The sequence below is a fragment of the Juglans microcarpa x Juglans regia genome, chromosome 6D (assembly GCF_004785595.1).
Source record: "Juglans microcarpa x Juglans regia isolate MS1-56 chromosome 6D, Jm3101_v1.0, whole genome shotgun sequence".
NCBI classification, from domain to species: domain Eukaryota; kingdom Viridiplantae; phylum Streptophyta; class Magnoliopsida; order Fagales; family Juglandaceae; genus Juglans; species Juglans microcarpa x Juglans regia.
This window is the reverse complement of record NC_054604.1, coordinates 34,388,889-34,401,825: the sequence shown is the minus strand read 5'-3', so window position 1 is coordinate 34,401,825 and position 12,937 is coordinate 34,388,889. Positions and strand designations below refer to the sequence as shown.

General features: G+C 34.0%; 1 protein-coding gene across 1 annotated transcript; it reads left to right on the top strand.

The window, feature by feature from the left end:
- The first annotated feature begins 4,833 nt into the window (after nucleotides 1-4,833).
- LOC121235164 (sodium/calcium exchanger NCL-like) lies at nucleotides 4,834-12,902 on the top strand. Its single transcript, XM_041131438.1, has 7 exons — nucleotides 4,834-5,471; nucleotides 8,462-8,647; nucleotides 8,961-9,142; nucleotides 11,252-11,397; nucleotides 11,495-11,771; nucleotides 11,859-12,167; nucleotides 12,433-12,902. The coding sequence occupies exons 1-7, from the start codon at nucleotides 5,060-5,062 to the stop codon at nucleotides 12,679-12,681; spliced, it is 1,761 nt and encodes a 586-aa protein (XP_040987372.1). The 5' UTR covers nucleotides 4,834-5,059; the 3' UTR covers nucleotides 12,682-12,902.
- The last annotated feature ends 35 nt before the right edge of the window (nucleotides 12,903-12,937 follow it).

Genomic DNA, 12,937 nt, shown 5'->3' with positions numbered 1-12,937 from the left:
TAAAGACTTTTCATCCTAAATATTATCTACAGTAAATTCATCTTTTTCTTTAAATATGAAAAGTACTGTTCCACCTCCAAATGTATAGTTTATTATTTTCGGCTTTCTTTCCCGCGCTTCCTTTCTCTTTCTTCTTCATTCTTCCTCTCACGCGTTTCTTCCTTCTCTTCTTCCCTATTTCTCTCTTGCATCTCTTCCTCCGTTTTCTTCTTCTATTTTTTTTTCTCTTCTTCTCTTCTTCCCTCTCCTGCGTCTCTTCCTTCTTTCTTTTCTTCTAGTTTTTTTTTTTCTCTTCTTCCCTTTTTCTCATCTTCCCCATTTCTCTTCTCCCACAACCATTCTATCCCGCAAAACCATTATCTTTCGCGACGGCACTCTGCAGCACGGCACAGCGGCAGCTTTTCTCCACCACGACAAGCACACGGTAAGATTCGAAACCCTAACCTTGATTTTACTCTTAATTTTTATTGTTTGGGTTTAATTTTGTTGATTTTGTTGATGTTGTTTGGGTTTGATTCGAAGCTCTAACTGTGATTCTACTCTTGATTTTATTGTTTGGGTTTGATTTTGTTGGTCTCGGGTAGTTTCTTCGGTCTCGCTTGTCTTTCATGATGGTGTGATTTGGCCGTGCTGCACTTCCTCTTCTGCGTTTCCAGGGGAATAGGAAGAATGGCTAATTACTGCTCTCTTCATGCTAGAACCCATCTTGTTATTCAATATAAAAAATTCAAGAACATAAGCATACCAGGTTAGAATGGTACTCATACAGATTTATTGACAAACCCACCATGCCTCGAGTTTATCTGTAAAATTTATTCAGCACATACGGAATAGTACTCATACAGATTTATTCAGCATAGAGGGAAGATAGCAAAATTTATCTGTTTAGAGTCTCTTTATTCAGCACATAGGTACTCAAATCCCCAAGTTTCAAGGAAAAAAATAAAGAAGAAGGCATGCATGTACTTAGATCAATTAAATACATAAATATGTTGCTTTGATTATATGGAAAAATGCTTTAATAGACCTTCAGGATCAGTTCATGTTAGCAGACAAATAATAAAAAAATTCCCCTAGAAAAGTTGTCTGTACGCAGTGTATAATATATTTCTTATTTTCACAGAAAACTTATCCTCAAAAAGCAACTGTGTGTGGCACTTTTTCAGCTTCTCTCTCTCTATCTGCAAACTGCAAAGACCTTTTGTCTTATAATCCCATCTCATTTCCGACGACCCACTTAATAACCTCTTTTTGTTACCAATAAAGGAAGTAAAACAGACATCTACAGATTTAATGGACCAGGATTGCATTCAAACTGCATAATGGTGGTTCCTGTAGGGCTTGTGTATCACGGTTTGTCATTTTTTGTAGACCAGAAAATATTGTTCTGCATGAGTTTAATAATGGACTTTCAGCAACCTACTTTTTTTTTTTACACTTTCATCTAAACTTTAACCACCAATTGTCCAGACTCCAGTTTCCTTTCTTTTCTATTTTCTTCTCGCCATTTAATCACCTTTGTAAACATGATGCGAGTAAAGGCGCTTACAAGCATGTATGCATCTGAAAATATGTGAGAATATGTAGATATGCTAAGCTTCTTTCTGATATAGAAATGAAAGTTTAGCTATAGAAGCCTTTAAGGTTAACCTTTTTCTTTTAGAATTGATCTGGAAGACCAATGCAGAAGACTACTGTTTACGTTCTTTGGTTGTTTTATGTTTTATGGATTATCACTTTTTACCATGCATGCATGCAATAGACTCATGATATATGTCCTCCTCCCAAACTAAGTATGTATGTGTATATATATATATATATATATATATATATATGATCATGCATATATGTAACATATATATGTACATTACTAGGCATGCACGACCAAGTAGTATTGTCCTTTTAAGATATAGAAACTGGACCCTGTTAGGAGTTTTGCAATGCTTATTGTAGTTATAAGAGAGACAATCTTTGCATATCTAATACCCATTCCAAGTTACTGCGTGTCCTATATGCATGCTTTACTGTTGAGTTATCACATTTGATGTTGCATATTTGTATGTGGCTACTGCTCGTTGCTTCTATTGAGGATGGTCTTAATTTCACTTGAAATTGTGGCTGCTGTTTCAGTAGCACTGCTTTTGAGTCTAGTCCTGATTTTTGGACATTATACTTGAATTAAGGATGGATACCACATTTGATGAAGATCCCTTCTTTACCACTGTATTGCAAAGTGGTGAACAAGGTATATCCAGTACCCTGATGAGTAGCCATGAGAATATTTGACTCCAAGCAACACAATTGGAAGGTGAAAAAAGGCCACCTAGTAAGAAAACACAATGAGGTGTGTCTTTCACCGTAGAGGAGGATAATCTCCTCGTGTCAGCTTGGCTCAATATTAGCATGGATGCTATACGGGAGACGGATCAAAAATACTCTCAAATGTGGGAGAGAATTACCAATTATTACAATGAGCATAAAAAACCTATCATGGCAAATCGTTTAGGGGGGTCATTGACCAATCGATGATCGGTGATCCAAAAATGCACAAATAAATTTTGTGCTGCTGTGGCTCAAGTAGAATCTTTGCATCCAAGTGGTGCGACAGAGCAGGATAAGGTATGAGTTTCTAACTAAATTTCATTCTAAATTTTCTTTCTGAAAATCTATTCTCACATTCTTATTACATTTGCATATTTAGATTGAAAGAGCTAAAATCATGTATAGAGAGACTGAGAAGGCCACATATAACATGGAACATTATTGGTGTCTATTGAGACACCAACCAAAATGGCAGCAACACGTGTCCATATTGTCAACGAGGAGGAAACCACATGGGAAACGCTCTGCTATGGCGGAGTCGATTCCACTAGGAGACGACACGATAAATAACAATGTAGAGGTCATTTTTGAGAGGCCTCTAGGCAAGAAGGCTGAGAAAGAAAGGGAGAGAAAAATGAAGGCTGCAGAATCTTACGATGCAGAATTTATTGATGCCTTAACTTGCATGACAAATGATAGAGCTGCTTTTATGTCTGAAAGAAGACAAGTGACTAGTAAATTGGATGCTGATAGGGCTCAATTATTAGCAGAGAAAAAGAAGAGAAATGATACGGAGAATAGGAAGATCGATATGTAGATAATGATGATGGATCTTGCTGGTATGAATGGAATGCAACGAGAGTATTTCTTAAATCTTCAAAAAGAGGTTTTTGAGAAATCAATGAAGCGATTTTCATCTTCATCTCAATCTTCATCTTTTGAAGAAGTGTTGCCTTTTGTTGGTGAAACATTTTGGGGTTGTTTTGTATATTGTGATTGTATTTGTTTTGGGGTTATAGCCCATGATTATTTTGTGACTTTTTGTTATTTTGGATCACAAATATGGATGTTTGAGAATGTGGGCAACAACTAGGATGGCAGACTCTAGGATGTTCATAGTTTTATAGGTTGGTTACCATGCATTTCATTACTCTTATTTTGCATTAGTTGTTATCAAAGCCTTGTATAGCTTTCAAATGATGGCAACCAATCTTCTTTATATTGAATGATGATGTTTGTGAGAATGAGTTTGGTTGCATTGAAAATCGATAGAATTGTTTTGATAATATTGATATTGTGTGATGAAATTTTGTTTATTAGATCGTGAAAATGAAAATGAATATGATTGTTGGAAATTATAGGTGATTATAGGAGGTTATGAAAATAGAATTAATTAAAAAATAAAAATTAATTATAAAATATAAAAATAAAAAATAATAATATTTTATTATTATAAAGAGTGTGATGACTAATCCAATGTAGACTTTAAGTTTTGAATGATTAGCTAAAAGTGAAAAAGTTACATATTAGTCAAAATTTGAAAAGTAAAATAGCCAATCCAATGCCAATACTCTTAGAGCTCTGATTCCATTTCTAGAAGTCATTATCTAAGAGCACTCTTATTCAATTAATTAATGAGTATTTAATTATTAGAAAGTAAAATATACTTATATTGAATTAGTCAAATTTTAAATTTTAACTATAGTAACTTTTAAAAGTTTTTTCAAATTTAAAAGTTACTGTACATACATCAAATACATATTTTATTAATTATTTCATTCTCTTTTTTTTTTCTATCACATATTTTATCACAATTGATATATTAATTTAATAAGAATATGATTATTAATTAATATATAATAGGTAGAATAGTAAAATATGATAAAATAAAATAAATTAAAAAAATTAAATATTTTTGAAATTATTAGTTACTCATTACTATATAATGAATAAATATATAATCTAATGTTGAGATTTGATGCGAATAACTAAAATTAAATTCATCTTATATTATTTTATTATTATTTAATGAAAAAATAATTATTCTAATATGGAGATTTATGTAAATGAAATAACTAAAAGTTAATTTTCTCTTATATTTATAAAAAATATCCTTTAACTTTAACTAATCTAATGAAAATATTCTAAGGACATGAAAATATCATGATAGATGTAGGGAACGAAATGAGAGGAGAAAAAAAATAAAATTTTTTATGCAATGGTTACGTAGAAGTTTTCCGGCTAATTACAAGTAGAGTTTTTCATGACTTATATATATATATATATATAAATATTTTTGAATTTATTATTAAATATATGTTATTAAGAAATAGAATTCATATAAATATTTATAATGATATATTTATTGTTTTTGAATTAAATAAGAATACTGAATTAGTCATATTTTAAATAATTTTCCTTTCTGCGTGAGATTTTCCAGCCCGACTCATTAAATTAGGCATCCAAAATGGGAAAAACGATAATGAATCAATGATGTCGTCCCCACTGGGCTCCCCATTTACGAAATTCAAGTAATTCAATTGGTGACACGTAAGCTCTTCGACACTCTTCGACCTCTCACCACATTCTGTGTGTATGTATGTACTTATGTACAATTCTAACGATGAACATGTCCGCACAAAACCATTCCAGAAGCTCTCACTCTCAGATGTCTTGAGTACTGATCAACACTCCCCCCAAAATCCCCATTCCCGGCCTAAAACCTGCTTCTAAGGCCATGTCCAAGCATCTAACCCTCTCCTTCCTCCTCCTCCTCCTCTTCTTCTTCCTAATCTCGTGCGATCCCTCCTATGGCCGCTTCATCACCCACCGTACGTACTTCTCTTTATCTTCTGATCTAGTCTCCGATGGGGTCCAGCAGCTCCGTGGCCCGCCCTACCTCGCTCTGAACCGATCATCTTCCTTCTCTGCCGAGTCCACTTGCGAGCAGACCTACGGGTTCTTGCCGTGCACCACCACCATCCTCGGAAATATCTTCCTCATCCTCGTCTACGGCTACCTGATGTTCCTCTCCGCCACCTATTTGTCCAATGGCAGCGAGCTCTTGTTGGAGATTCTTGGCCCTGGTATTATCGGCGGGTTGTTCCTTCCGATCCTCGGCGCCCTTCCGGATGCCATGCTTATTCTCGGTGCGCACTTTTATTCACTTTTCGATTTTTCTCTATTTTTTTTGTTGAAAAATTTGTAATTTGGATCTATTTTTTCTTTTTGTTTCTTTGGTCTGTTTGTTTGTTGAAAATCGGAAGAAAATTTTGAAACTCGGAGGTTAATGTTAACATTTCGAGTTTCTTTTCTTTCTCTCTTTCTTTTTTTGTCTCTTTTAGATTTTCTCAGCAACTAAATATAAGATAGACTGGTCATAAGGAAAAAAATAAAATAAAATTTTGGATCCTATTTGTTAAGTTTTTTTTCTCCCCCTATAATTTCCTCGATCAAAAACTTCTAACAGAAACAATTTCTTAAAAATCTTTTATATATATAGAAAAAAGAATATTCTTGCTGTGAATCTGTGGAGATGGCCATAAAATTCTCTGATTCAGTTTGCTTCCCATCCTACCCTTCCCGGTTCCTCAACTGTCACAGTACTTCTGAGTTCTGAGTCCAAACCTAACAGTACCTGACCCTAAGTTGAGACGTATCAACTTCTGGGCCCAGATTCCAATTTCCGTGTATTATATTTCATTCGAAATGCTACATCTACAGTTCCATCTTCCTCCGCTTGACGTGACAGGCTATTTTTTATTTTTTCATTTTTGCTTCCCTTTAATTTTTCTTTCCACGTCTTCACCATACTCGCCGATCATCTTTCTCACTCTCTCATCATCTCCCTCACTGTTCTTTTGTAATTTGCTTCTTGCTTTTTTTCGTTCTCTTTCAGATCTCCTCAGATACTATCATCCATTTGATATTCTAATTAGTAATTACCTTCTATCCGTCCTTTTCTGTTTTCATTTCAGCTGTACATGGTCTTTAGGACATAAATGCATGCCTCCTTCATGGGTTTTCTTTCAATTTCTTAATGGATCTGCATTTTCGCTGCAGATCCTACTTTTGTCTTTTGATTTCCTAATTCTGAATGGTATACATGCTTTAGTTTTGATAATTACTGGACGGGTATTTTGGAAAAGAAAACATTTTCCAGACATACAGTTTTCATCAGTTGCTTTATTCTCATCTAGACTAAATTTCATGTGTTCTACTTCTGCGCTGTCTTGCTCTGTTTCAGCTACATATGGATGATTTCATGCTATCCTTTGATCAATATGCAATGGGACTATGTGCTTTTGCCTTTTTACTTTTTTTTTTTTTTAATCTCATGTTCCTTTCTTGAGTTCATACAGCCATTGATGACGAAATGGGTTGGAGGGGAAGACGAAATGAGAAGGAAAAAAAATGGAATGCAAAACTAAAGGAAAAAAATGTAGAGAGAAGAAATGGAATAAAGGGGAAGACGACTTGGGAAGGAAAAAAAAGGGAAGCAAAAATGAAAGAAAAAAAAATTCAAAGAGACGAAATGGAATGAGGATTCTGAAGACGACGTGGGAAGGAAAAAAAAAAACAGAAGCAAATGTGGCATCCCATGTGGCATGACTTAATAGATTAAAAAATTGGTTCTTCTTCAATCAAAGAATTAGACTTCATCTCCTTTAAGCTACGCCCTTTCTCCCAAAAACAAAGCTTCTTCATGCTACGCCTTTTCCTTCGTCTTCTTCAAACTCAAGCTCCGCCCTTTCTCCCAAAAATAGAGTCCTTATAAAACTCATCACTTCCATCAACAACGTTTCTATCGTTTTTAAAATGCTCATGCAAATGCAACTTCGTTTATTTTTTTGCCCAAATCGCTCGTTTTTAAAATCATTACCCGGAAATAACTTTCTGGTCCAACTTTTTCTTGACTATTGATAAATTTTAAAATCATCATACATGCATTATCATCAAGGAGCTAGTTATCTACATTGTTTTTTTTTTTTTTTTTTTTTTTTTTTTTTAAATTAAAAAGAATTTTGAATGCTTTGTTTATACAATTTGGATTAGATTCAAATAAGTCGTGGAATAATTTGTATTGGGTGTGGAAGGAATAGTTCAAATCTAGATATTATTCTTATTCTCGAGGATTAGGAGTGGTTTAGATTCAGAGATGGGTTTTAGATGGTTTGTGAATGGTAGAATAAAAATTAAATTATTTATTATATTTTGTGTGAGAATTTGAGAATGTTATTTTGAGATTTGAAAAAGTTGAATTATTTATTATATTTTATGTAAAAATTTAAAAAAATTTAATAATAAAATAAGATAAATTAAAGCGGATTTTGAATACAAAGAAAATGAATTTGCTCTAAAGAGAGAAATAAACGAGTAAAATGAGAGAAGAAAATGCCTTCTCATTTTTTTATTTAAAAAAAAAATTAAAAAAAATCACTGGATCATGTCATGTCATGCGATAGCTGCGAGCGGGAGCAATAGTTGGTGGCGGTAGAATGACCTTTTAGTTTTACCCATTTCTGTTGGTACTTTGTACATTTGATAAGACTGGTGGCAATGAATTTGTTTTGGGTTTTGACTGCTTCGTAGTAAGAATAAAAGACCGGTCGAAATACGAATTGAGTAATGAGAGTTAGGTGGAAAAGGTGAGCAAATACGGTGTAGGAAATTCAAACAGTTTGCTCATTTGTTGCGGACTTATAAACAAGGTCTCTAAATAATGCTATTTTGTTTTCCTATTGGGTTAAAATGGAACTTCTTGGATAATTTGAAAGAACTGGGAAGTTTGCTACTGAATTTTGGTAGCGTTAAGAAGTCTTGAAGCTTTCCTGATTGCTTTTTTTCCTTCAAAATTATAAAAAAACTGATGATATTCATTTAACCATTAATTTACTTATCATTGTTTTTATCATAGCTCACTTAGGGTGTGAGTTAAACCTCAAATTTACTAATTTTAGTTTACTTAGATGTCGTATATGCTCTCGTTTGGTTCATTGAGCTCAAAAGGTCTGACCAGTTACTGATTAGTGTTCTTATGTTACCGTTTTGTGTAAATATTTATCTGTAAGAGCCATTGAAAATTCCACACTTTTCTATTGATTTTCTAATGCTTCTTGTAATCTCTTGCTTTGTATAGTATCCGGTCTTTCAGGAAGCACGGAAACTGCTCAAAGTCAAGTTTCTGTTGGTATGGGCTTGCTAGCTGGTTCAACTGTTATGCTTCTTACGATAATATGGGGAACATGCGTTATTGTTGGCAAGTGCGACCTCGTTGATGGAGTTGCACAAGATGCACAAGATACAAAGGGGTTTAACTTGACTGGTATGTATGTCCTTCGGTTTTTTTATTAGTAGTCCCTGATCTGTAACTGTATCAATAATATCTCTTTTTTAATGTGATCCTGAGGCAAGTATACATGGGACCCACCTGATATGTAGTAGACATTCATAAATTATGCCATCCACCGAACTGTATTGCATTGTGTACTCGTGAGAGTTATGAATGGGATGTTTAAGTTATTATCCTAGACATCTGAATCGTTTGTTTATATTTCCTGTAGAGCGAACTGCTCTGTAACTGTAGGATTAAACGTGTTACATGGATTCATGACCCAATAAAATCCCCATGGTTGCAGAATCGGGTGTTAGTACTGATATCTGGACTAGCTATGCTGCAAGGATTATGATGATTTCTATCATCCCATTTTTAATCGTTCAAATACTACAAGTTCTCGGTTCAACCTCGGGAAGGCACTTGGCAGTCTTGATTGCACTTATTGTCTCTCTCCTACTATTGATTTCCTATTGTCTTTATCAAGTAAGTGTGAATATGCCATAATTATATTTTCTGTACAGTTTCATTAGCCATCCTTATCTAAATTTTCGTTTCTCCTGTGGATCATATTGGATGGTCCGTTTTGTGTGGGAACTTTGGAAATTTGTTCTACTGAGGGTTTTAGACAGCGTTATTAAACCTGTACTCTAGCTGGTTAGAATGAAAGTCCCGCTTTTGGGGATCTAGTTTATCTTATGGACCTGATAAGTAAGGGTGTAAATTTAAATCGAAAAACCGAAAAATCGGACCGGTTGGACCAGTACGGTTCGGGACCGGTTCTTGAATTATGCAAACCGGCCGGAACTGGTCTGGTTCCGATTCTACGATTTCCATGACCGGACCGAATTGGACTGGACTAGTTGGAAAAAAAAAATTAATATTTTATATATAAGTTTTATACAAAATTAATATTATACAAAATATTTTATATATATAAGTTATATATATAATATATAATTATATGTGAAATTTTTATATATAATATATAATTATATATCATATATGAAATAATTTCATATTATAATTTATAAAATAAAAGTTTAATCTTAAAGATGAAAATTTAGTTGATCTTATGCTTTAAACATAAAATATATATGCTAAATTATGTTATATATAGTCTAATATATTATATAGCTATACTAATATATAAGTTTATAATTAATACTAATAGTCTAATATAGACTATAGTTATACTTATACTATTATAGATATACTAAATCACTATAAGTTTATAACTAATATTAATAGTATAATATTAATACTATATAGTCTAATATATTATATAGCTATATTAATATATAAGTTTATAACTAATACTAATAGTCTAATATACAATATAGTTATACTTATACTAATATATAACTAATACTAATCACTATAACTAAATCACTATAGTCTATTAAATGTATTATATATTTTAGTAGTGCAGATTTTGTATAACAGATTTTAGTATTACAGATTTTGTATTGCAGATTTTAGTATTACAAATTTTAGGAGTGCAGATTTTGTAATAGGAACAGATTTTTTGAAGCAGTTTTTTTTTTTTTTTTTTTATTTATTATTATTATTATTAACAGATTTTTATTTTTTAATGACAAACTTACATTTTAAAAAACTGAAAAATCAGACCGGAAATCGGTAAAACCAGAGATACTAGTTTAGGAGGGTAACCGGTGCGTAATCGGTTTTGGAAAATGCAAAACCGGATCGGACCGGACTGGTTACACCCCTACTGATAAGCAACCAAACTGGTCCATGATCAGATTATTAAAACTGCTGGTTTTAATTAATACATGGTTGAAGTCAAGTTTGGGGATGGCAAGAGTTTTAGTCCGGGGTTTTAGAAGGGAAGTGAACTCTGGCCCCCTTCAGAAGCTTGACAACGCCAAACTATTGAGCTATTTTTTTGGTCTGACGAAAGCTTGTAACATTGATAAACTAAACTTGTATTCTTAATACGTGTAACCTGTTAAATGCTTGGTGCGGCTTTAATGACTTAATTTTAGATGCTTGGAATTTGCACTTGGCACACCTGCTAAAGAATAAGAAAGATGGATTACCATGGATTTAGGTTTGATCCTACTCCGTATAAAATCTAATTGAAATTAATATGCATAGCCTGTCAAATGCTTGGTGTGGGTTTAATGACTTAATTTTAGATGCTAAGGCTTGGCACTTGGCACACCTACTTAAGAATAAGGGGTGTCCCATGTAAGTATTTAGGTTTGATCCTATCCCATATAAAATCTGATTGAGATTTTGACCTCACAGTATGCAAGTGGTGAAATTTAATTTTCTGCCAAGTAATTTTGAAGAAAGAGTCTCGAAGCACACCTCAAATGAAGTACTCCCGAGGTAGTTTTAAGTACTTTATTGTCCACCATCCTTAGCTCCCCTTTAGGGACTTGGGACAGTGCACATTGGGCCCTAAGGTTTTCTGTTTTTTTTTTCCCTGTTCGTTGTTGCCAAGGGAATTTGAAGGCGAGGAACATTCCATTAACCATAGTCTCAACCTCGCTCCTTTTGCATATAGTGAATTGAGAACATTGGTTGTTGGAAACTTGGATGGATAACATGGAAAACCTTTTGCAGGTCCTTCAACCTTGGATCCAGAGGAGGAAAATATCTTATGTTAAGCACAAGCGTGTTATTTTAGGACTTCTAAGGTATCTAAGAGACCGGGCAGTGGGAAGGCTGCTCAAGGATAATGGTGAACCTGATGAGGAAGGCATTAAAAAGTCAGTTTTTCTTCTTCTTTCTTCCTTTTTTTTTTTTTTTTTTTTCATTACAAAGTTTTTCTTGGTATTTGCTGAATTCTGTTCAATATCATGACAGGTTGTTTTCTGTAGTAGACACAAATGGTGATGGAAAAATTTCATATATTGAATTGAGAGCATTGGTTGTTGGAATTCGATTTGAAGAGATTGACCTGAATAAGGATAATGCTGTAGATAAATTAATGAGAGATTTTGATACATCCCAAGATGATCACATTGACATGACAGAGTTTGTCAAGTGCATTTCTAAATGGCTGAAGAAGGCAACGCATATACGGACTGTCTCTGATGATCCTGGTTCTCACACGCTTAGGTTTTTAAATGCCTTTCACCAGGTAATTAAAGTTGACCTGTATTGTGTTCAATCGTGATTTTTATATCAAACAAGATGCTTGACTTCTTTGGAAACTCATTTATTATAGGACACAGATAGAGAGCATGATTTGTTGTATGTGGGTGATGAAAGCGATGAAGTAATGGAGGATGCTGGGGGTTCCAGGTGGACATCTATCAAAGCAGTGCTATTGTTGTTGCTGGGAACTCTCATTGCTGCCGCATTTGCTGACCCCTTGGTAGATGCTGTTGATAACTTTTCTGATGCCACCAGTATTCCTACTTTCTTCATCTCCTTCATCGCTCTGCCTTTGGCTACCAACTCTAGCGAAGCTGTGACAGCAATTATATTTGCTAGCCGTCACACACGTAAAACTGCCTCCTTAACATTTTCTGAGGTTTGTTTCTCGCCCCCCACTCTTCATATCAATGTTTAGTGCTTGTTCTATAGGGTGGAATGGCGGATCAATTTCAGAAGTTTCAGGATATATATACCAAATAGTGTTTTGGTGTCTTAGCTAAAGGAAAACAATCAGCCAAAATATGGATGTCAATGTAATTCATAATTGATAGGTAGAATTACATATCGATATTTTGCATCTCTTGTACCTCGATTGATTAGAAGTGATTGATTATAATTTATATATTTGTTGGTGCATGCAGCTATATGGGGCAGTAACAATGAATAATGTCCTCTGCCTCTCAGTGTTCTTAGCCCTTGTTTACATTAGGGGATTGACATGGGATTTCTCCTCTGAAGTGCTGGTTATTGTTATTGTCTGCATTGTGGTGGGTGGCTTTGCCAGCTTCCGCACCAATTTCCCCCTCTGGACATCTCTTATAGCTTTCCTACTTTACCCATTCTCCCTCGCCCTGATCTATGTTCTCGACTATGTTTTGGGCTGGTCATAGATTCACGGCTCAATACACAAAATTTTGATTAGGGGATATATTCCATTTCCTGTACGTAGAACGGAGGTTGTTTCTTTTTAATCAGATGTTACTGTTTATTTTGTAATACATTTAAGTGTGTCTTGGTTTATATTTAAACTTTTTTGAGAGCAACCACAGTATGGGCAATTTTGTAATTGCATAACTATTGCTTTCAAAGTTTGGTATATTTTTTATTTATTTTCTTTTTTTCTTGGCCTTTGGCTGCTGTTGATGA